Source organism: Anas acuta, chromosome 1 (genome assembly GCF_963932015.1).
Source record: "Anas acuta chromosome 1, bAnaAcu1.1, whole genome shotgun sequence".
NCBI classification, from domain to species: Eukaryota; Metazoa; Chordata; class Aves; order Anseriformes; family Anatidae; genus Anas; species Anas acuta.
The window spans coordinates 20,152,769-20,178,810 of record NC_088979.1 but is presented as its reverse complement, the minus strand read 5'-3'; the positions used below and the strand labels follow the sequence as shown (position 1 = coordinate 20,178,810).

General features: G+C 37.2%; 1 protein-coding gene across 6 annotated transcripts in view; it reads right to left on the bottom strand.

The window, feature by feature from the left end:
* Positions 1–1,173: 1,173 nt before the first annotated feature.
* The window catches only part of SGCG (sarcoglycan gamma), a 136,511-nt gene continuing 111,642 nt past the window's right edge, over positions 1,174–26,042 (bottom strand). For all 6 annotated transcript variants that reach the window (XM_068671628.1, XM_068671639.1, XM_068671618.1 and 3 more), the window contains 3 exons: positions 23,750–23,822; positions 5,292–5,415; positions 1,174–4,846 (listed from right to left, as the gene is read on the bottom strand). In XM_068671628.1, the coding sequence (XP_068527729.1) occupies positions 4,673–4,846; positions 5,292–5,415; positions 23,750–23,822 (371 nt within the window). In that variant the 3' untranslated portion in view covers positions 1,174–4,672. The remainder of the gene's footprint in view (positions 4,847–5,291; positions 5,416–23,749; positions 23,823–26,042) is intronic.

Sequence of the window (26,042 nt, the reverse complement as noted above, 5' to 3'; positions counted from 1 at the left end):
TCAGCGAGGAAACTGAACAGTATGTTGTGATGAAGCTTAGTAAGGGTCTGTAAAAGTAAATGTTTACATTCAGGTTCCACAAAAATAATTTTTACAAGTAATTCTGCACATTACACAAATTCCTGAGTGAAAAAGTTTTTTTCAGATAGCTATATATCCATATGCACCAATAATGTGTGTCTCTAAAAGGAGCTATAGCAGTCCTGTCTTCAAGGATTACAATTTCGAGGCTTAACAAGGATAACTGCTATGGGAAACTGACTGAACCATCAATCAGTAGCTTAAATCTAAGCAGCTGTCATGGTAGAGTCTTGTTGAGTTTGTTGCTATGTTATCTCCTTGTGGAAGTTTCAAAAGTTTTCCTCTCAACAGCACTAGCTCCTATTTGAAAAGGAGCTGTTCACTTGCCTCAGCATTTAGTGAGAAAAAAAAATGCTATTTTAAAAGGAAATAAATTTTTGTGTAGGCAACTACTAAAAGAAAAAAATAGTTGTGTAAAGAAACATGGTTTTGAATATTTGTGCTTTAATTGTCATCAACATAAAGTTACAGTGGTGACTGGAAAAGTAAGATTAGTTTAAGAGCTATTAGTGTATGGTTTGAATTAATTTGGTACTTGGGTTACTTTAAAAGAAGTTTTAATAAAATCTATTGTAATTGTTACAATTAAAGTAAAAAAAGATAGTACCAAATTTAAGATTTCATATTGCCAGATCTGAACAGTCTGAAGATGGCTGGATTGACATTGTGTAACACTGCCAGAAATAATAGTTCAAGAATAATTAAATTTGACAGACGAAGTAGATGTTTTCACTTGGAGAAGACGCATGTTTTTGTCACATGGAGGTGCTGGTCAATGAGTTTTTTACCAAAGCTCTTTACGTTTTCTTTGGTTTGCTTTCCAGGTGATTAATTCAGTAGCACTGGCATAATATTTTGCTTTCTCTCACCAACTACTGATGAAGACAAAGAAATTCTAGATGACCAGTGAAGCCTAATTGCAAAGCATAGTCTCAATGCTGTGAAGTAAATCTTCAGTCGTGGTCCAAATTTAGTCCTATTTTTAAATAGCATTAATTTCATGTTCTTGGAGTCTTGGGAAGACAATCACATTTTAAAACAAAAAAACATTCAATTAAGGTGAGTTTTGTTTGAACACAAAGGAGAAGCAGATTTTTCAAAATGTATAAAGTTTATTCAAGAACTCAGTTTTCATTTAATTCTTGCAATTTCCTTTTGCATAAAGTTATATAAACAAATGTAAATACTAAAGGCCTGTGAAATGGAAACAAAGGGTAGTGTTTGGGCAATTATCAGTAAGTATTTACTACTGCTTTGATGTTTTACTTTTCCACTGTATAGTAATCCCAACCAGCTACAAAAACTGCCATTCGTAGTTCTTTTTTGGGGAAAAATACTGTTCATGATGCTGGGTGTTTCTTTTTTTCCTCCATTTGCTTAACATTTTTGTAAATAAATCAGAGAAGTGCATACTCTCATTTTCCTGTGCCATAATTTTCTGTTAATCTCTTAACTCTTTACTAGAGTTTGATTCAAGTAGAAGCAATAATATGGAAGTAATAAAGGTTGATGGAAGGATGGCCACATGGAGATATCAGAAATGATAAGTTAGTGATGTATGAACTACACTGATGTTAACAATTCAAATGATAGCATCAGCTGATTACACTGTGATAATTTTAGCATGAATTTGGTTTCTTTACTAACCACAATTAAAAGAAAAAATACCCGAAATGTTCTTCAATGACAAGAAGATGCTATCCAGGGTTTAAAAATTCTGTGGCTTTTCACTTCACAACTTAAAAGATGCAATTATGTTTTAACATCAGTTTTGCAGAATAATGAAAATGAGACTGAAGTTTAAAAAAAATAAAGAGGGGCAAACTGGTGGTTGGGATGATGGCCCAGCCTGGTACACGGCAGTTTTGTACTACCCAGAACTCACCTGTGAACTTAGGCAAGTCAAAAAGGATTACCTCCACTGAAAGGCAGTAATTGCAATGTCTATCTGAGGTGCTATAATGCTCAGTAGTGTTACTTAGTCAGGGAATGGCACCCCTATTTTCTTAGGTCTACACCACAGCTTTGTAAATGTTAACTAAGATGGAGCAACTTCAATGGATGAAGTTGCAACAGACCTTGCCTCCAAATACCCAACATTTTAGGCATTAGGTTATTCTTGTGTAATATGGGAAGCCTGGATGTTATCCCTTTGACTGTATTAAGTGGCAATTCATGTTTGAAAGTGTGCCTCCAAAACATAAGCTTAAAATGAGTAACTTAAAAATGCTGTTTTCATTGCCAGCAGAATAGGCAGATTGTGACTAACGTACTTATTTTCAGTCTCTGGCTAAAATGTAGAGATTAAATCAGATAGATGAGCAGTTTGGTACCAAACAGAAGTGGGTATATGGTCCTTGCTGAAGGAAATGTAGGTATGAGGAAAATGAGATGTCTTTGAAACTAGACAGTGGCTTAACTCTCTGAGGATTAACTCCCTCTTTTGCTGTTCCACTACTTCTGGACATTACAGCACTCCAAGTTTCTTTTAGCAGTAGTTTTTAGGTATCTGGCACGTGCAGTGGAATTTGCTGTCTTTTATTGTAATATATAGAATTTTCATCTAATATATATAAGCTAAGACTACCCATAATTTGGCCTGGAAAAACTTGTACATGGAGCTGGAGCCACCTAACTAACTTAAATTAATGCTGAAAACAGGTTTCTGTTAAAGGTTGTTTCATCTGAGAGTTTAGTTGCGTTATTCAGTAGTAGAGATACATTCCCCTCTTTAGGGCCAAGAGCCCTGGATTCACTCCTGAAGATAGATGTCTAAAGCCAGAAATAAGGAATTTTAGACATGGAGGATGTGTGGCTTCCTACTTCTCCCTTAGGTATGATGTTAGCAGTCAGAGTAGTCTCCAAATATTAAGGGAGACCTGGATTTAATTGCCTCCTTTGCCTGAAGGGACCCAAAAACTCAACTCTCACACTTTTTCTACTTTTCCCATTGAATCTCTTCTAATTTGCAGGAATTGCTAAGAGCTCCACCCTGCTAATGAAGGGTAATTTCAGGACTGTACATTAGCATCATTGGATAAATTACAAAGGAAGCCCTCGAGGCAGAGACTACCCAGGGCTTTGCTGCAATAAGAACAGATACTGTTAAATGGGGGCTCTTTTTCAACTCAGGCTTCTGTAGCTATCTGGGATCTTAACTGAGTGTTGGTTTCTTCAGTTGTCCACCAAAGCTGAAGTACCAAGTGTAAAAACATGGTACAATCTTGGTCATTTGTTCTGATTCTCCTGCCTTAAGGATGAAGATTATTTTCCGTGAAGGATAGGCATTCTGTGGTCTAATAATGATTATGGTTTAAAATCCTTCTGTAAATAGACCCCAAGGCACAATGTGATAGCAGCTCCTACTTGGGTGATAATAACAAGTGTATATAAAACAGCATCAATGGGGTTAAAAAGACCATGAGGTTTAAATGACAGATTATTAAATACAAATCCTTCTACCCAGAGGTGTGCAAACAATTTATTTGCATTCGGTGCAACACTGTACAGGGGAATGGGTCTGTGGTTGTGTTTCTCTACAAGGTCAATAAATGGTTTGTAAGCTCTGGTGAGCATTTACTTTGTATCCAAAGTCCTAACATAAAAAATAACAAAGAATAATTTTACTGCCTCCATTTGTGATGGAGTCCCACTCTGATAGGATCAGAGATATCAGTCAACAGCTGCAGATGGAAATGATTTTTTTTTTTCCCCCACCGCCCAGACAATTCCTTGTAGCAGACAATCTGGAGCCACATTAAGAATTATTTTGTTTTTAGTGGTCGAGCTGGCAGAGTAAATTGCCTTGTTGGATTAGTGTGTCCTAAAATCAAAAAGGGGTTTAAATGAGTGTGATGGTACAGGCAGTACAACAAACTATTGCTATTATAAAATATACAAACATATTTCTCTTCTCTTTAGTGAACAGTATTGAAGACACATAAGGTATAAATAACTCCTGTAACTTCTTGTATTAATTATTTTTATGTGAATCTCAGAAATACGCAAATCAGCATGTATGTTGCCAAATTAAAATAAAAAGCTATTAGCAAATTAACACCTTTTACACAGGACTTATACAAATAGCACATCTTTCCTATTTTGTGTTATTGCAAGAACAAAATTGCATAGACCATTTGCTGGCACTGTCTTAATTCTCCAAATAATGCATTGTCTTATCAAATAGTTCAAGTAGTTCCCTCAATTTAATTTCACCCACTAAGTATTTACATGTAGTGAGAGAAAAAAAACACGGAGCTCAAAAATATTAGTAATGACATAATCATCTGATGGAATAATAGTTCAGCAAGAAAACATACTCCCTTTATTTTTCCTTACGCTCTCTGTCAGGATGTTTTCAAAGTGTGACTGCCAGAACATATCATCTCACTCAGGTCATTCTTCTGAAGTTGAAATGTCATTTGTGCTCTTCCTCCCCTTTCACCCTGTAGTCCAGAGTTGTAGATACAGATTTGTTTCATAAACAGAAGTACTTTGTTTTTAAAATTCTGAAAATTCCACTTTCAGTAAATGCTTGTTAGCAATACTACAAAACTGAGAATAGCGAGGGCGTGCCGCATTTTCTAGTGCTTCACTGGCAGACACGGCTGTATTCTTGGCACGTGGAGCCCACGCCGGCCACTGACAAATAAAGCTTGCCATCCGGACAAACACAGATTTCATACAGCCCCTGAGAAATACCAGATCCACCTCTTGTACCCTCAGGCAGCTTAGGCAGTCGCACCGTTTCTGCATCGAGCAAAAGCTGCATGGGAGAAAGAAGGACAAATGTTTTTTTTTGAGATAACGATGTAATAAAGTGTGCCATAAAAACAAACAGACCTAGGTGGTAGATTAAGAAGAGCCTAAATGGTTTCTGCAGAGCTTTGTGCCTTTGTTCAGCAGTCCTGGGGCTGGGGCTCTGCCAAGAAGCCCCCAGTGCTGCTTGGGCACCTGAGCACTGGCAGAGAGCTGAGCTCCAGCAGAGTTTTATTAAAAGACATTTCTCTAAGCTAATACAGCATTATATCAATTGGCATTATTGTTTAATCCAACACACAAATAAATATCTTCTTGTTGGCACCATTGATTTTAATATCCCATCCTCTAGAATCTTAGGAATTCAATTAGCAGAACTGATATAACTGATAAAAGACCTGAAGTTATTTATTGTGAACCACAGCTTCAGAAACAGAAGGGCTTATACTCACCACACCATCGCTGCTTTGTAGTTTGATATCCATCTGGGAAAGAGCCTCAATATTCCCTGCTTGTGCTTTGATATTAATGCCTCTTGGTGCATCCATGCTCAAAGATCGTGTTGGTGATTCCAACCTGAAAACAGGAGCAAGAAATCTGATAGGAGCACATTCTCATATGTTTCTTTAGTTTGAAAAGCAAGTAAACTTTGAACAAGCACTTCAAGGATCTTGCCTGAACTCATATAAAAGACGCAGGTTCTTTTTTTTTTTTTTCTTTTTTTCTTTTTTTTCTTTTTTTTCTTTTTTTTCTTTTTTTTTCCAGGCAGCCTTGAAAAAGTAGCTAGTAACTTAAATTACACCAAAGCATCCCAAATGAAAAATATATCGGCATTCATAATAATACAAATGCTGAAGTCGTAATATTACAAATGCAAGGTATTATTTCAGATAGTTTCAGATTATTTAATTATAACTAATTTATTTATTTATTTATTTATTAGTGAAACCCATTTTTACATTGTTTCATTTGAACATGTTTTTATTTGTAATATAATAAGGTATGTAAAATAATATAACTAGTGCAGCATAGATGTCTTTTAATTAACAAGTTTTGACATTGTCATCAGTCAGACCAAGATTTCACTCCGTGTTATTTAACTAGATAGCATTTGAAACGTAAAACTCAAATAGCTTGAAGGAAAAATCACGCAATATAATGGAAAGTTGCAAACCCCTCCGTGCCACAAGGTGGCAGGAAGGTACCGTGTTAGCTCAGTGATCACCTCGGTGGGCCAGCCGTGCAGGATTACTGAATTTTATTTTCCAAACGGATAAGGTCTTGTTTCTTCAGGACTTTGGTACCATTTCCACAATAGACAGAAGCAGTAATTAAAATCATGAGAGCCCAAGCTCAGCAACAAGCTAGTGATTATATTGCTTCTTTCGAGTTATCCAGTAAAGAACTGCTTCACTTGGAAGCACTGGGACTCTGGTATCAGACTTTTTACAAACTGTGTTTTGTTTCTGGACCCTCCCTGGTGACACCAGCTGGAATTTTGCAGCCCCCATTGAACAGGTCAATATTAAGGCTATAGAAAATAAACTAGAGGACCTTATGTTTTCCTTCAGATAATACAATTCCTAGCATTTTAAATAAGGCAGCAGACATTATCAACGTCCTTTCTCAGTTTTGACCTGAATTTTTTGCAAGCAAGTTACATCACTGGATATATTTTTTGAAAAATCTCAGGCCTTCTTGAGAGGTACTGGCCTGACAGCCTCACAGGAGGGGGAACCTGGGCAGGTTCCAGCCCTTCAGACTGACTGCATGAGAAAATAAAGCCCAGGTGAGGAGGAATAAAGGTCTCAGGAGAAAATTCAGCTTCTCGGAGTTATGGGAACACTGTGGTGGTCCCAGTTTACTTTACATTTGGGTTACCTTGTCTGTTCTGTGCCCTCCTTCTACAAGCACAGAATAGCAGGGCCTATATCGGTAACACAGTCCTCAGGCATGCTTCCCTGTTCCCTCTCTGTATGTGGTCACCCAACATCACCAGGCAGAAAACAGCTTTCTCCAGCCTCTCTGTCTTGCTGTCTACCTCCTGAAATTTAGGGACAAGGGCTGTATGTGTGTGTGCACACTCAGGCACTCCCAGCAGATGCTGTGTTGGCCTCTTCATGTGCACTGAATGGCTGCCGGCCTGGATGAGAGCAGGACTGTGCCCCAGGAGGTCCTGCACTAAGGATGCATCCCATCGTAGGTCTGGACACTGACTACCAATCACATGCTAAAGCATGAAATAATTTCATACACAATACGGATGTAGCTGTCTTTCATTTACTCAAACTGCTTCAGTTCTTCCTTTCTTTGCAGTTACTTCGGGACTCTGAGATGGCACAAACACCTATCATGGTCATGCTGAGGACAAGGGCATGAGCACAGCTCTGTCCTGCATCAGCCTTCTATTAGTAATCTTTATTAAACAGTGTCTGTGATTTAACAACTTTTCTATGACCTTGCTTCAGATCTGTAGATTTAAACTTTCATGAAAAGGGAATTCGATGTTTCATCGTGTGATTTACATGGGAGGTCTGTTTCCTGGGAGCATTTTTCAATGCACATTTGTATGCATTGTATAATGAAAAATTAATCAAAGTTTGTATTTTCAATATTTAAAGTTTAGTATATTTTCATAAATCTGTGTCAAGGTAGTTGCATATAAAAGGAATACAACTGTTTCCTTAGTTTGTTTTAGGGAAATGATATAAACATTGAAATTGCTCATGTTTTTTGTAAAGCATTTCACATATATAAATAATCTACATGTAGATATGCATTTTTCTTTTTAAGGTCTGTTGCATATTAGAAGGAGGCAGACTGGGACAGATTTTTGAAGAGCATATCAGACATGGAGTTTGAAAAGCAATCAAGCAACAGAGAAATATTTTTTACTTTCTACGAAATTTAATGCTGTCAAGAAGCCTACAGGATCCGGAAGCAGTTACAGATTTATGATATGAATTGCATGTAATTTAAATTACATGGCAGGATTACATTTGGTGTATTAATCACAATCCTAATTTTCTAATGTTTATTAGAAAACAGGGTCCTGTTTCTAGATTAACTATGGGTGGGGTTAGCTAATTTATTAGGATTTACCTTATTGGGGCTTCTGGGCAATGGAAACTGCAGTGAAGCTCAAGCAGTGATTTTAAGCCCTTCTGGAAGTCATGTGTGTGAGATTTTAACAAAGGCAACATTCAGTAACAATAAAGACATATTTCTTTATACAGCTGTCATGTCAAAGACTCCGTGTCTCAAATCCAGACATAATAAAAGGGAAACAGGCACCTATTGTGGAAACTACATGACTGAGCTGAACCATGCCTTTGAACGTCCCTTCTTAGTCCCTGCTTGATCCCAAAGCCCGTGACTTCATCAGTCCTTAGACTTGACCGTAAATTCTTCAGTGGTCACAGCCTTGAAGAACTGCCAGTTTGTCACTGCTGGGCAGGTTTGGACTTTTCCTATGTCCTTAAAGCTCTGGAGACCACAGATTGGTTCAGTGACCAGCGGATCTACTTAAAACTAGAAGTTGCTATGCAGTGCATAAAGTTTGCATCAGTCAGGGAGCAGATAGATACACTACTGTGTGCATACAGTGGCTGATAAAGTTTCAAGGTCTCTTCCCTAGGAAATAAAAGGAAGAAGAGAGTAGAGGGGGCTGAGCAAAAATAAAAAATGCATCCCTCAAAATTCTTGGCAAAACAGGAATTCAGCTTGCTTGCAAATGCAAGAGGTGCAGGGAGACTTAGAGGACAGTCTTGGAGTTTCTGGTCCTTTTGTAGTGTTTGAAGTCAAACGATGAGGGAATATATTGTTACCAATCACTTCATCTTTTTAATATATTATTATTTTTATTACAGGCATAAAAATTGCATTTAACAGAATGGAGTGAGAATCTTTATCATCTGAGTGATTAATTTATGTAATATGCTGTACAAAAGGAGATATCTGTCACAGCTTGTGTCTCATTTGAGAAGAGGGATTCAGCACTTAGGGGTAGCTGCTAGGTACTGGGGTAGCTGACAGGGGTTATTAGCAACTGGTGCAGTGCAGGAGGAATGGAGTGGGATTACACAACATTTGATGCCAAGGACTTGACACCCACATTGTATGTGTTGTGGGGAGTGCTCTGCACTAGCTGTTGCCTGGCTCATACTTGATCTTACAAGTAACGTAACGTATCAGAGAGTTGGTTTTAGCACTGCAGAAAGAATACAGTGGTCTTCAGGAGCCCCAGTGCCCTTCATAAAGCAATGTGGGGTTGCTTGACTCTTAAGAGTGGGACAGAGGAACCAGCTTCCTCTTGTAGTTCTGGGGAGTAGCTAATTCCTTCCTTCTGGCCCTTTTCTGTCTCTTACATCTTACGAGTCAGTAAGTATCCTGAATTCATTAGAGACAGAACTCCTGGATGTTACTCTATATAAAAGTTCATGGACTATTCCTCCCAGCGCCAACCTAAGAGAGTCCAGGGTTAGTGTAAGTGGACTGGAAAGGTAAATGGACACTGCCTTTGAAACTGTGGTGCACCCAACAGCAGCTGTTTGCATACATACAGCTAAATTCTCTTGCCTTTTGGTTAAAATATCAAATATCCTGATCACTTTTACAAAACAGAGAACATTTAGTGAAAAGTAAAAGGTAAACCTGGCACTAAAAAGTTAAAGGTGTGGTAAAGAAATTAGCACTGTATAAGGCACGTGAGTTAAATGTATTCTTGTATCAGTAAAAGAGAAGCACCTATGTGTTCTAGCATCGACTTATCTTTAATTAAAGAAAGGACCCTTGTATGCAGCAGAAACAAAATCTCATAAATAAATGGACTTGATTTACTTTGTATTGCATTATTTATGTTTAACTACACCATTAATAAGATATTGGTATGGTGATTTTTGTTGTGGTTGTTGGAAAGCTCTTTTAAACAATGAAAGAACACTAGCTGGGCCCAAGCTAAATACTAGCTAGTTCACAATTTCATTAAAAGTTGTTCACAATGCTTGCCAGTATTGATTTTTATGAGAATTCATAACATTTATTAATCCATCACTTATGTTTCTCTAATGTGCTCAATCTTCCTTCCATAGTGCTTTACTATAATTAAAATAAAAGGATTCATGCAAAAAAGGTCAAATAAATATATAGTAGGTCTGATTTAAGAATGAAGACATAATTTCAGGTTGGAATTTAGGAGACATTTCTGCTCAGAAAGAGCAGTCAGGCACTGGGACGGGTTGCCCAGGGAGGTGGTGGAGTCACCATCCCTGGGGGTGTTCAAGGAAAGGTTGGACGTGGTGCTTAGGGACATGGTTTGGTGGGTGACATTGGTGGTAGGGGGATGGCTGGACCAGGTGATCTTGGAGGGCTTTTCCAACCTTAATCACTGTAAGATTCTATGATACTAATGAGGTCAGAAAACAGTGAAATATCCCATGCCCCTTTCTTTATGTCATTTAGTCTATGGGACTGAAGATGCTGCTTCACACTTGCTCCTAGGCATTGATACATGTATAGCAGCAGGCATGGGAAGTATAGTGTTAGAGAAAAGATTGAAGAACATGAAGAAAAAAGAAGAGATATAAAAAATGATACTCAGAAGAGCTGGAGCTGGAATAACGGTACTTTCTGCACTGGTCATATTTGCATGTTATTCTTATTTCCCTTGAAGTTTCATGAAGATAATAACATCAAACCTCATGACCTGATATGGTTGTCTCCCACTCTTCTTTTTTTGAGTACATGGTTGTGTGACCCACTTCTCAGTAAATGACCTCCATGACGTCTCAGTGTTAGAAAGCATTTACAAAAAATGGTGTGTTGACTAAACTGTTCCAAGGCCAAATAAAGCCATTACAGTGAGTTCAATAAGGTTGCCAGTTATGGGACTAAAGATCTCATCCTGCAAACCTACAATACTCTGAAAGTAAGCCCCATGCAACGCTGCCTGTGCATATGTACTTCCAAGACTAGGCTCATCTTTTTTCTAAGATTATTAATATATGTAACTTCTCATTCCTACTTTATTTCCTAGAAAGAAACAGGAGGAGTTAGGAAAGAAAATGCTACAGTCTATAAAGATGCAGAAGTACTGAGGTTATCCAGGCCACAGCTTATGAAAATGGGGTATAGAGCAACTATATGCTGTTGGCACATAAAGAAAATAGCTTTTTCACATTGTCAAGTAAAGAAGAATCCCCCCTATGCCTCTAGCATGAAGAAAGGAGTCTTAACAGGTATACATGCCCTTGAGTTCAAGCCTGACTTTAGAAAGGTGAAAGAGGAACAGAAATAAAATTAGTCAGTGACTGGAGGCCACAGAGCCATGGAAGAATAGGAAAGGTAAGGAACAAAAAAAAAAAAAGAGAGGGAAAAAAAAGGGGGGAAAGGAGAATCTTTAACCTGCTAAGAAACTAATATCTCTAGAGTCAAAAAGCAGCCTACAGAGGATTCTGTGGGCTTAGCTGGCCATGGTTCTCTGCATCATTCTGCTTTCAGCTCTGCTCCTTGAGTGCATGTTAACCTTTGAAAGGCAATAGGAGTGTATATATATATATATATATTTTATCAATCTGAAGGCAGTCTAATTCACCAGCAATGCAGCTAGACATTGTAAGAGGGTAAACCATAGCCAGAGCATACACTAGTTACACCGGAAAAAGTGATCATTATTTATTTATGGTCCAATGTACAGAATTTCAAACCGTATTCTCTCTTTACGAGGAAGCTGGATTTCTGTTGACATGAGCTGGTGCAAAAACTTTCCCAAATTGGAGCTGGAAAGGTGAGCAGCAGGCACACACTAATGCCTGCTGCCAATTCTCACCCAAACTCACTTATCTCCCAGCAGCTTGCTGTTTTGAGGTCAGACAAGTGTGGAGGGTGATCGGGATGTAGGAAGAATAATGCACACAGCTATGGATCTTGGTGTTCTGTCTTGAGGCTTTTGGTTGTTTGCCAGCAGGTCCAAAGGCAAAGAAGGACAAGACAGAAGGACTGAACTCTGAGACTCAGTATATGCCTCATTTCTGTTTTGTTTTGGAAAATTATTTTCATTGTAATGTCTCCTAAAACTACATCTCCGTTCAAACAGGAAAGTTGAGATTCACAGCATGTTCCAAAAAACTGTATATACCTTAAGTACAAGGAAGTATTAGTACTCAGCAATAAACTCTGATTACTAAATGTCAAAAATGCAAAATAATAATGACTAATTAAATATTCCTCAATCAGTTTCTGCACAGTAATAGACTTTTTTTTTTTTTTAATTGAAAACATCCTATTGTAAATCACACAAACTGAATTTCTTCATTAAAGGGTGGAGTAATTGCTTCCTACCTGTATGGTGCAGTCTTTTGTATTCTTCCATTTCATTTGATACTCTAAGTCTGAGCTTCAGTGATTTAAACTTAATAAACTATAATGAAAAAAAATTTGACTGAAAAACAGCATCCATTTTCCCCTGTTGAGTCCATTACTTGGTCAATGGTTATGTTATATCATCCCAATTTTTGTAACTTAGTTCAAAGAAACCATTTTCTAAGAGTTATTGCTCCTGGGACTTGTTTGCCTCAGGACACACATTCTGTTCCAGTAAGACTAATGTCAATACCTACAGCTCCCTTACACTGAATCCCACGTTAGTCTATCATTTATGTCACAATAAAACGTAATATGCAAAACAGTATGGTTTTAATGAAGAAGAATGAAGTAACAATTACTTAAAATTAAAAAAAAAAAAAAAGAGCTTTTTTTCCATTTTCTTTGAAGTGCACCTGGCTATTTCATTCCAGACAAATGCACAGGAAAACTTATAATAGCACAAATTACATCTTAATATTAGAAAAGTACTTCTGACTTAAGAATGCCAAGGCTAATACTTCTCCATAAAATTTACCATTCCAGAAATAAAAAAGAAAATCACCAGTATCTTGGAAAAATACAGAAAAGTTGTCTGATAATATTAGAAGAAAATGAGTAGGTGATAACTGAATTCAGAGCAACAAACTACAAGAGTATCTGTTTAGAGGTCTGCATTTACATACAAAAGAAATCTATTAGAGAAAAATTATTTGGCCAGAATGAAGGAGCTGCACACAAACTACCTCGTTTTTCTAGTAATTATGAAGCCATTTTTTAAAAAACTTCAGTGGCACTATGTTGTAATTTAGAGACTACAAAATGATGGAGCAATTTGTTGCAATTTGATTTTAAAAGTCACTTTTTTTCTCAAGTCTCTTCTGCTTACTGGTTAAACGCATTGATGAAAATGTCATTTGGGGAGGTCTATTATTTTGTCTGCAATCACTTGGGAAAGTCTCAAAATGTGCTAGGCTTTGCTGGTGGTTTGTAACATTTCTGACCTCTAGAAAATAGACACAAAAGAACATTGTAATGCACTGAAACATCCCACATACTTCAGTAACAGCAGAGCTACTCTAAAATAATTACACAAAGATTCAGTAGGTTTTGCCCTTTCTGGTAGCCTTCTTTCTTGGGACAATAACGCTGTTGTCATTTACATATATACATGTAATGAGAGTCCTACTCAGTGATGCAGCAGTTGTTGGACAAGTGTTCTCTGATATAAGCTGTTAATAGCAATACAGGACTTTTGTATGACGTGTAATATTGCTGCAGGATTCTTACTTGAAAAGTTCATACTCTCTTGAAAATAACATTGTCAACTATTTTGGTCTGAAATAAACAAGCTGTGAAAGTATGATTACTGAGCTTAAAAATAATATCTGAACACTCCCCCCCCCCCCCATTTCTATGGATTTTAGCAACGTAGAAGGAAAATACACTTATTTTAGGTAAATATGATGGGATCATGACTTCATGACTTTCCTGAAGAGACAAGGTTCTAGCATGGGCAGGGCCTCCAAGCTAATTATTACCTTGCAAGGACTCATTACCCTGTGTCTGATAGCAAACGAGCCAGTAATTGGCAGCATTTGCTAGTCCTTGTTACAAGGCTATATAAACAATGATTAACAATTTAAATGAATTCAAGGAATATAGGCCTACAAGTGGAAAAAGCTTCACTCTGGGATTGGAATATTTCCCAGGACAGTGTGTGGCCTTGTTTCTTATGATGAATTTTCATGTCTTCGGAGCTTAGCCAAACATGGCACTGTTGGTAAGTGTATGACTCTTCTAAACAAATGTAGTTGCCTCTAGTAATGAGTACTGGACATCCCCTGTGCACCCTTCAAAATGAGCAGAGAAAAACAGGCACTGCTAGGGCTTAATTCATCAAATCTATTTTAGGTGCCTCTCCTGGGGTAAAATGCATCATGCCCTAACAATACGTGTTTCTTCCTGCAAAGAGATGATGAGATCCAATGTGGCTAGCTACACTCCAGATGTATAAATGAAATGAGATCAATTGCACCTGAACTATCTGTCCGAGCAGTTGTAAAACCCTGAAGCCATGTTCCAGGGATTTTAATTAACCTCTGAAAAAAATATTTATGAGGATGGTTCATATGTAAACCTACTGGATATAAAACTATTAGACAGCATCCAAAGGAGGGAAATAAAGATGGTGAAGGGTCTAGAGGGGAAGATGTATGAGGAGCAGCTGAGGTCCCTTGGTTTGCTCAGCCCCGAGCAGAGCAGGCTGAGGGGAGGCCTCATGGCGGCCTGCAGCTCCCTCACGAGGGGAGCGGAGGGGCAGGCGCTGAGCTCTGCTCTCTGGGGACAGCGACAGGACCCGAGGGAACGGCATGGAGCTGGGACAGGGGAGGGTCAGGCTGGGGGTTAGGGAAAGGGTCTGCACCCAGAGGGTGCTCGGGCACTGGGACAGGCTCCCCAGGGCAGTGGGCATGGCACTGAGCCTGCCAGAGTTCAAGAAGTATTTGGACAACGCTCTCAGATACGTGGTTTGATTTTTGGGTGGTCCTGTAAGGAGCTACGAGTTGGACTTGATGATCCTTGTGGCTCCCTTCCAACTTAGGATATTCGATGATTCATGAGAGGAACCCTTCCCACTTCAGCGAATGAATTGTGAATGAGTGTTTCTGCTTGCAGAGAGAGGAGAGTTTTAAACCTGGGTGAGCATTTAAGATGCACCTCTTTATACTGGGCACAGAGATCCTCTATGATTGGAATCTCTTGTGTGAATGCAGCCTGAATATGTATGAGTTGAATGGTAACCAGAAGTGTGTGCTGAATTATGAGCTGAATCATGGAAACAATGAGGAACACATTTAGGATTACCCAAAGTTTTGAGCAGGTGTTTGTTATTGTTGTTTTGTTTGTTTTTGTTTTAGCTCTACTCCATACATTAAGGAAGTGTGGTTGCTTTTCAAATACGTATCACTGTTGGTTTTTAGCTTATGTTGCCTTACATTAAAAATGATCAAGGCTAAAGGGCATATCCCTGAGGCACTCCATTCCTTTCAAGCAGCATTCTTAAATGTTGGGATTATTTGCTGTTGTCAGCTGGTATGTTCTTCAGCATATCTTCCGTTATTTAAATAAAAAAAATTTCTCATCATATTTTTCTTTCTTAAAATAGTCACTGTTCCAATTTGTTCCATATTTACGTTCTAAATGCAAAATGACTGGCAACCGATGATTCCAGTAAAGTTCAATTATATGGTTCTGGATTCAAGGGAATTGTGAAGCATAAGCACTGCAGGCACCAACATTGCTTACTGCTTAGGGGTGATCTTTGTATGCAAGTACAATTACAAGGCCAGATTTGAACAACAGATGTTTTCCAGTTCCCAAGGTTTTGGATAACAGAACTTATTTTATGTAAGCAATATGAAAGAAATGATTCAAGTTCTAGGACAAATGCACTTATATATTCTTTTGAAAAGAGAATAAAACATTGCCAAGTTTTAATGATACTTTGAAAAGACTATAAAAGCAATTCAAAACAACATTTATAACCTATTCAAGAGCATAGCAGGCATGATTATTAGAGTGTAGTTATTTGTTTGCTAGTGCTTCATCCATCTTAAATACTGAGATGTTTTTGCCTGTTTGTTCACTGTCACTCAATTCAGAGATATTGAAGGAATGAAGACTGAAGATCAGAACTGAGATTTGATTAAAATAGAAGCTTCTCTCAAGACTGGCGGTTATGATAAAGAGTGGTAAGCAGAGCTAATTCAAAAAAGGTCTCCAGGATGACCTCAATTTTGTGATGTGCTGACTCTCAAGGTAATTAAAAACAACCAAGACCCCAGTGAATATGATTGAATCTGGCACACCACAGATGTTTCCAGCATGGTTATCTTTTTCAAACGACTTTAATGATATTATAAAGCAACTTATAGTGTTATAAATTTTTACTCTGATATAATAACTTTCTTTGCATCAGTGTTGTCAAAATCTGGTTATTATTTTTATTATGAATCTTTATTTTCTTAAAAATATCTTTCAGATTCAAATGCGCCATGCCTTTCCTTTTATATAACTCAACCACTTTTTTTCCTTTGTTATTTAGAAGCATACAAAGATTTCAAGAAACCAGAATTATTCAGTAGGTGCTCTTCATAATGTCCACTTGTTCTACAGGTATTCATGAAAAGAAACACTCAAGTGAAGAGGTCTTTGCTAACAAGCAGGTCATACCATTTCCCTCTTCTGATTCATTAGTACAGTGATTGAGTGTGCCACACTCTTGTCATTGTCCTCACAACTGCACATAAAAGCTCAGAGAGAGGGTAAAGAATGTGAGACGTGCCCGTGCACATGTGCAATATATCTTAAAGAACTACTGTTATTAAGAAATGCTCCCCTTTCTTCTTCCCTTTTTTTCCCTTTCATTTGCCACATGCACATCCTTATGGTGGGGGACTCCTGTTTCATGCCTTCCCCTACTTTCTTTGATATAAGTGCTGGCAAGTAGGTAAGTGAAAACTAATGTAAGGGGTGCTCTACCCAGCTCAATGTTACATCTTAGACATCTTAAAGTGACAGCATAATCATAGACTTACAGAAAGAGCTCCAGGTGGTCATCTGCAAGGTGTCTATAACTGTGACAATCATTAATGAAATTTTCACAGTAGCTTGCACACTGGTGGAGTATGCTTTAATCACTGATGACACGTTCACTTCAGCAATCTCACAGAATAATCTGACATTATCAGGTATGCAGTTCAACAGTGTAGGAGTAGAAATCATTATACCTCCAGTCTTTGCACTACTGACATAAGCAGCCATGGAAAACATGTAAATGGCTTTGTCCTGTACAAGCAGCAGAAATAACTCCTATTGATTTTAATGTGTTAAGTAACTTCTCTGAAAAGCTGAGGCTTTAGGAAGAACATCAGCCACCTTACTATCTTAAGTGGAAGTCAGTTACAAGAATGGGCAGAAACCTAGCATGTGTTCTTAGGGAAATCTTATTTGGCAAAAAGGCCACTAATGTTGGTGCATGGATTTCCTCTGCTGTTACTGAGGTATCACTCACTGGTTTCAGAGGCAGTTCTCTGATGCACAAAACACTGTAGGTGCTCAGGAGAGCAGCTCTGACTGCCAATACATCTATGTGAAAACAGGCTTGCTAGATCTGAGGCTCTGTTTCCACTGGTCACCAAATGTTTCTCCTACCTCAGGAGGGAAACATCTTCTGAGAGAGCGCCTCTACAGACTCAGCATTACAGAAAGGAGGATTATCTAAGCAGCAGAAGTAAGTTAGTCCCCTAAGGTCATATAGTCCATTTGTCCTTCATTTATTTATAAGATTTTGAAAATTCCTTAAATCAATCAGCTTTGGGTGAAACATTGGGTGACCCAGTTTAATCTATGTGTATGTATGTAATGGAGGCTCCAACTGTTTTCACTAGTGCAGGGGTGCCTCCCACAAACTGGTAAATTTGAACTGAAGCATGTTCAAGGTTAAGCAAGACCTCTTGGCCACCAAGACCAAACCTTGAAATCTCAATACAGCATCTACAGCTGACTTGATGTGGTCAGCCTGGGGAGCTCTCAGTTAAAAAGCTAGCCAGGATCCTGTCCTACTGCCAGCTCTGTTAGGTAATGCTACTAAAGGCTAATAAATTAAAGACAGATCTGCGGAGAATCAGGAGAACGATGAGTGAAGGAGCATGAACAGCCACATCAGTGGAAAGAGAGAATACAGAATGGACCACTCCTATGAGCACCAGAGGGAAACAAATGAGACCATTCTCCTTGGTGTGAAATCCACCAAGAGGAGTCAATGAAATAAACTCTCTTTCTGTAATGTCATGCAGAGTAAAAGGGGTTATTGTCTACAAGACTTACTACGGCATGCAAGAGGAGGTGCATCTTGAGACATAGCAGGGTGACCTCCTGAGTTGTGTAAAACTTATTATGGGATGTTTAGGGGAAGGATCAAAGAAAGGAAAAAAGATAGATCAAAGTGGATCAAAGAGATGGAAAAAAAGGAAAAATAGAAGGAAACGGGGATAAAAGTGGCTGGTTGGGTGCAAACAAATGGCTGGTCAGTTCTTGACTACTGTGGTTTATCCTCTATTCATCTTAAATCCTAACTATTTTCTGTATGAGTTTGTTCCCTACTCTGAGCTTGTGTGTATGAAGAGAGTGTGGTGAACTTCAAGCCTGACTAGCTGGTTAGCTGGTGAGCAGGTTGAGTGTTCTCAGCACTCAAAACGGAAGGAGGCTGGTCTACTGGATACACTGCATGTTCAAAGCTAGCTACTGGAGGAACCTTTTTTTTTTTTTTTGTGTGTGTGTGTATTTCACCAGTGGACCTCAATACTGGTTAGCCAGGGAGGAGGAACAACACTGAGCTGTCCATGCTACTCATGCTTATGTGATGTCTGTTTGTGTTGATGTGGCTGGGTAATGGCACTGCTCTTCGATTGTTTGGTGTGGCTGGCCATGTGTGTACTGTTTGTAGTCCAGGCACTTGCATGCCCACCAGGAATATGTGCTCATAAATAACTCAAGAAAGATGGTGAAATTAAATATTGGGGAAAGATTATCTCGACAGATTAAAGCTTCCAGGTATGTGAAAAGGGTAAATGCTTTGAAGTACATTTCCTTGAGTTTGGAAGCTCTACAGTATCTTCTGATTTCAGCTGAAGAGAAAACAGTTGTACAGAGAGCACTGTTAGTTGAAAATAATCAGTGCAGACGGGTCTCCTTTCCCTTACTGTTATTCTCTTTGTAATATGCTAGGGATGTATCAGAAATATCTTAGAATGAATGTAAGTACAAACCTATGCAGAAGATGTTACAAATTCAATGCCTGAAAAATAAGAAAAATTAAAAAATGACTTGAGCTTATGGAGCTAGTACTTTAATATATTGACAGAATATAAGACGTGACATAAGGAATTGTTGTAATTAAGCAAAAAAATAGCACTGTAATTTGTAATGTCAGTCCCAATGAACAGCCTGTTTCAAGTAGATGGGTGCACAAAAAGAAACTGGCAACCCATGACAGAGAAAAGAGATTTTACTTGGAAAATACTTTCAATTTAGTAGACAAGATGTGAAATAGTACCCAGGCCTATGCTAATAAAGTATTTTAAAATATATGTCAGATCTTTAAATTTGTCAGATATGTTTCTGAAAAGGTGATAAATGTGATGACCTGTACCATCCCATCCTTTTACACTACACGTTTTCATAGATTTGAAATCATTAATTGAATGGAAAGAAAATCTTTAAGCTTCCAAAAGAAGTATGTGATGGTGTTTTCAGTTAACATGAAAGCAGTAAAGTACATGAATGCAAATGTGTATCTAGCAAATTAATGCCAGGTCTCATAAAATTATATTGCAGTAGAAATGTCTCACTAGTCAGGGAGCAGAGATGCTTTACAAATACTGGCTTATAATTGTAGACTCACTTTTCCGTTATGTAATTCATTCTCTTCTGACTGACTGGGCTTTTAATTTGCATAATGAATGCAAATAAAAATCACTGTACTTCAATTAGTCAAATGGTATTTTTAGTCAATTAGCATGTAAGCATTAGTATTACAAATATGATTAAGCAATGATTTTGTGAATGCTTTTACCCTGATTGGCTTCTATACATCTCCTTCTAGACTTTCTTCCTTCCTTGTAGAACCCCAGAGCTTCACCTTCCAGCAGTTTCTTACTGTCCAATTTAACCCTAGCAAACCTATACTTTGAGTGGAAAAGGAAATAGATTATGCATGAGGAATGGAAAGGATAAAAGTAAGACTTCATAAAGAGTCAAAGAGAAGCAGAAGCCATAAGAAAAGTAAACTTACAGGCTGCCACAACAGGGACGTATTTATTTTGAATATACAGGTTGGGATGTTTACCAGCAACCCACCAGTACATGCCTTAACTAAATGCTGAGATGTATCAGTGTAATTATGCCCTCAAGCTACCAATATTCTACAACATGAATATGAGAAACTCATAAATACATATTTTGATGCTTTTCATTGTTGGATAGAGGTATTTCATCAAAATATGAATGATAGTTTCTTAAATTACATTTTTAAAGTTTTGGTGAATGCCAATAGAATGTATTTGTTTAAAATAAGGCTGTTTTCACTAGGAAATATTGAAATCTTCACAGAATATACATGTAGACTGTTAAATATACCTATATTCTGTTAACAGTATTTATAGATTTATAATCATGCTCTGACCAAAGCTGACTCTCTGGAAAAGTGACATCACTCCTACCATAGCACTTTTCAAATCCAAGAAATGTGGAATGATGTGGGTCACATTTGAACCTTGAGTTGAAGAACTGGCAAAATACTACATGCTGTACTAAAAGTGATTTCCCATAGGACTTCTGGTCAGAATGCTCAGTTGTTGGCTGTCAGACATCTGTATGTGGCAACTATGAGAACAATGCTAGTACTCACCTGTGAGCATAATATTCATCATGCATAATATGCAATTAGCTGATAAATGGTATCTTATATAGAAGTAGGCAATGTTATTTTAAACCTAGGGATGTTTCAACTTTGAGATGTAGATTTTGTTCCTATAATTCTTCCTACCACTTCAAAGTAAGTGCAAGCACATCTCTTTTTCTTTACAGGTGAGTCGTGAATTCAATCTACTAGACTGAAAAGGACTTGATGTGTTTCCTTCAAACTAGAAAATGAAAAGACAGGTACTAACCACAGTGTAATTGCATTGCTCTGTCTCCATTGCTTAGCTATAAAAAAGATATGCTCTAACACACATCATTTTGTTTCCAGAAAAATAGTCTATCTTGAAATTTGGCATTTGGACAGGAAATCCAGCAGAATGTGTAATTCAGAAGGCCATTTGTGTCAACATTGTTAGCGATGCTGCTCTAAATCTGAATGACAGAGAATGCCGTCCCCATTCATATGACACTAGCTGAAATGTTATGACCACTAAGAGCTTTCCAGTCAGCTCCTTGAAACATGCAACTACTGTTGAAGTGGATGGATTTTCTTGAAGCATTATTCTCTGTATATAAGGCTAAATATTGTGGCACTTTATATCACATTCATCCAGCATATTATATTCACATAGTACAATATAACCACTGAAAGAAAAATAGAAGAAAAATAGAAGAAGATTAATAGGTGGTGAAAGTGTGGAGATAAGGCTTGGGGTGAGCAAATAGGTTCTATATTACCTGTAACTTGATAGTCACTACTTTAATCTGTAAAAGAAGTATTATTCAAAATTAAAATAGAAAAGTATTACTTAAAATTGCATTTAAAAAATTCGTATTGAAGTGTTTTTCAATAGGTATCTTCCTGTATTTAACAATGTGGAATAAAACAGAACATTTATAAAGCATTACAAAATTACCATGCATTGGTAAACTTGTTTCAGCTTCTTCACAATGGAATGCATGAATTTTGTTTACACTGCCATTTAAGGTTACCCTTGAAAATAACCTTTCTCCAGTATGAGCTTTCTAAATCGCTCTTCTCTGTGTCTTAACTTAGCATCTGCACTGCAGACAAACACATTTGCTTCTTGATCCTCCTAAGAAGCCCTCCATGGAATCATTGCCACCTCTACTTTCAGACTTGACATTGATTATGGGTGGTGATGACAGCAAAAAAATTAAAGGAGCGAGGCATTTTGAATGGCTGTGATTTAGCTTCAGGTCTTCTGGGCCTGCCGGGACATCACATAGCTTCATGCCCTGATATTCACCATTTTTTCTTAGGGTTAAGCTAACTTGGTTTCTAGCACAGGTAGTTAGCAGCTCTGGCTTTAAGGCAGATAATAATGTCTGTCACAAGTGTCAGTGCTGATGCCACCATGTAGATAGTTCCTAATAATTATTAGGTTAACTTCTGTAAATTCTGAATCTGTGTTTCCTGCTATTTTCAGTCCACTGGACACAGAACTGAGTGAGATTTTAACTATTACTGTTGAACCCTGCTCACGTGGAGCAACATTCTAGATGAAAATATGCTTATAGTTGACATGGTAATATCACTAAACAGATAAACCACCAGGTAAACACCTGTAAAGGAGAACCTTATAAATACCTTCAATTAATCTTAGTCTGTTCCTTCTAATGATATTCTGTGTCAAAAATAGATGAAAAATTTATAATAGACATAGTTGAATGTAGCTCAAAACAGTGCAATTGTTGTTAAATGAAATGTAGTTAAGAGCTTACACTTAAAATGTAACATGGTACAATAACTGTAGGAGAAACTATTAGCTTTAAACCTATTAAATACTACTTGATGATGTATTTAAAGCAAAGTGACAACTACAGAAAATATCCAATTAAAATTTATAAAGAGCTTCTTGACTTTGTAATTAGAAAATTCAGTGTCTTAATTGTTCATAAATGCTACTTTATCAAAACTGAGACAACCACAGGAAATTAAAAATATACAACATAATGAGTCCACTCCCTCCAAAACCAGACAATGTTCATTACAATGCACAATCCTATATATTGGCTGAAGTCTGTCAAATTCAAATTCTACTATGGTAGAAGGAACACTTTTTTGAAAGTAGAGATAAACATGTGGAAAAACTGATGTCCCAAGCCCATTCTGTCTTCAAATGCAAACACACAGTATTCGCTCTAAGTAAATGTTGAAAATCATGAAGAAAATTAAAAGAAGAATCTTAATAAAGTTTCCCTCTCATTTGCCATTCTCAATTTGCAAGTTCAGTCACCAAGGTACAGACAGTACTCTTGAAAGCTTTAATCATCTTCTGCTACTCTCTAATAGTTACTCCTGTTGGAGAGGAAACACGAAGAAATTATTACAGAAAGTAGCAGACTGCCAAGGTATGAAAGGACAGAAGTAAAACTGTAAAGAGGTCCTCTTCATTTAATTTTTCTTTGAACTGACATACAAATGGAATAAAAGATTTTCATGAACTGAATGTAGATTGAGTTGAGCTCATCATAATCAACACATTATAAACTAATTAGGGATACTACGAATGACACGGAGTAATTCACAAAGAAATCTATCCCAGGATTAAGGAGTTTTGAAACTTAGGAGATACTTTACAATTATATTCTCATCCCAAACTGCTTTTTAATGACACAGTTTTGTATCTTTCCAAATGTTTCTTACTAGTCTGTTTCCTTGGACTGATAGTAGTTTATAAAAATTTTGACTTTCATAAGACTACGACCTACTTCAAATAAATAACTTTTATTTCAACATAGCAGAAAAAGTTATACTTATGTGTTCTGAAATTGTAAAATTAAAGTGTACAGAAAAAACTTTGCACAGTAGATTATGTGGCTTTAAATACTCACCAACAGTAACAAATCATCTCATAATGGTGTGCAATACTTCTAGAGTTGCACACCAATGTAGAATTTTCCAGTAAAAAATAAATTATCACATAATAGGAAAAGTTAGCACTAGTTCTGTAAATATTGTTTAAAATCCCTTGTTATGAAAAAAAAAATGTGCAAACAACATTTACTTATTAGATTTATGCTTTTATGTATAAGTTCTTACCTAAGCTGTTTAAAAGCCTCTGCCTTCACAAGCGGTGTTTCTACAGAGTGTTCAAAAAGTGCTCCTTCAGGACCTGGAAAGAAGGAAAGATACTATAATAAAAAAGTTCAAATATTAAGGACATAGTGACAGAGATTTATACAGCCACTCTGAAAACAGAAACTGAGATACAAAAACATGTATTAACAACTAATGAGACAATTATTATCCAGATAGAGTTTTACTATCATTGTATTAATTGGAACAAAAGAATACACTGTTAATGCAACAGTACAAGATAAATTCTTAAAATGGAATTTGAAAAGTCAGAAGACAGTCAATGTTTAAGCTACTTGGGAAGAAAATATAAGTTAACAGGATTTTTATAATACAACTTCCTTTAGAATTAACAGAGATAATTAAAGCTCCACAAAACCTTTGCAAATATTATAGAATTAAAACATCACCTGCATTTTAGACCATTCTATATAAAGCACAAAAGCTGCCATGTAGCTTCATCAAAGATTTCTCTTGATTGTCAGTCAGATGTGGTAAACATAAAATAGTATTTATGCACATCAAATTGTATCAGATGGTTCAGCTCTTGAAATAAGAGTAATTTCAGACCGAGAGGAGAAATGATGCTTACCTGCATGTGGGTGGTATGTGTGTAGATTGAGCAAAGCAAGTCAGCCATATCAAAAGATTTTTTGTGTTGTTTGGCTGAAGGTAAATGCAACTTAAAGCCAAGATATCCAGAACCCAGCTGAAGTGGATACAGAGTCTTGAACTGTTCCTAAGATCCTCCCCATAAAGCGGCCACTGTCTAGCCTTATCACCTAGATATCGGTACCCTCCTAAAAATCAAGAGTCTGTGGCTGTACTCTTTCTTTGCAGTTTTAAGTTATTTTGTGCAACAAATGATATGATAATAAAGGCAGTAATTTTCAAGACCAGAACTTGTAGTACAGAGCACAGAATGCAATGGACAACAATATTACTGTGAGAATTTATGGTCTGAAATAGAAGCAAGATTGAGTGCTTCTACAATGAGAACAGAAATGAAAAGGTAATAGCTCAGAAACCAAGATCTTAGAGGATAAATCCAATTAAGGACTTACATTAATTCTAGCTCCCGCACATTTAATTTATTTAGGAATTCAAGTTGCCCATAACAACACAAGAGTCAATTTTCAACCTAGGTGTGAAGTGCTGAGGTTCAAGACAACAATTAGGATTAAAAAAAATATCATGGTCAGACAGCTAATGAAGGTAGTGTCCTATGCCCTCTTATGTCTTGTTTTCTACCCAAAATATAGCCTCTTTCTCTCAGAACTTCCCATGCTGAATGAAGTTTTCCTTACAGGATTTCCTGTAAGAATCTTCTGTACGGGTCCCGGTTTAACTCTGAACTCTATGTCACAGATCATATTTAAAGGCAAACTTTATTCATTATTTATTTGGTCCTACTCTCAGGCCAACTTTGTGGGGTTGGTCTCTTCTGAGAGCTTTTTTTCTTATTCGATCCTTCCCTGAGGATGGTTTTCTTAATCAGACTCTTTTGATATTTGTTTGACCCCCACTGGGGGTCAAACTTCTGGGAGCAGTTTGATAGCACTTGGAAGTCATAAAATCAATACGCACAAATATGTGCATATAAATAATCAGCCATTGAGAAAAAAAGTACATATACGTACATGTAAGTAATCAGTCATTGATAAGTAATCAATTAGAAGATAAATCTGTTTTTTTGTGTGTTTTTCTTCTGGAAGATCTGATGAGACCAGGATGAAAAAGTGAATGTGGAATCAGAAGGAAGGCAGAAACGACAAGAAAAATGTGGTTAGTAAATGGATGTGGTATAATCACAGAATCACAGAGTCATTTATGTGGGAAAAGACCTTCAAGATCAAGTCCAACCGTCAACCTGAGCTACCAAGTCCCATCACTAAACCACGTCCCTCAGAGCCATATGCACACATCTCCTGAATACTTCCAGGGATGGGGACTCCACTACTTCTCTGGGCAGCCCATTACAGTGCTTGACCAATGCACCATGAAGAAATTCTTCCTAATACCCAATCTAAAATTCCTCTGGTGCATGATTAGTGCCATTAAATGTCTAGTCTTACATTTGCATTTTTATAGAGTTTCCTGTTGTGTGCATGTGAGAAAAAAAAAAAAAAAGAGTTTTAATTTAGTCCACTTGCTATAAGCCATATAGTTAGAATTGTTATAAAGATTAGGGAAGAATATCATCACTTCCAGTAATATTTTGCAAAAGTACCATCAACAGATATTCCAAGAATCATGA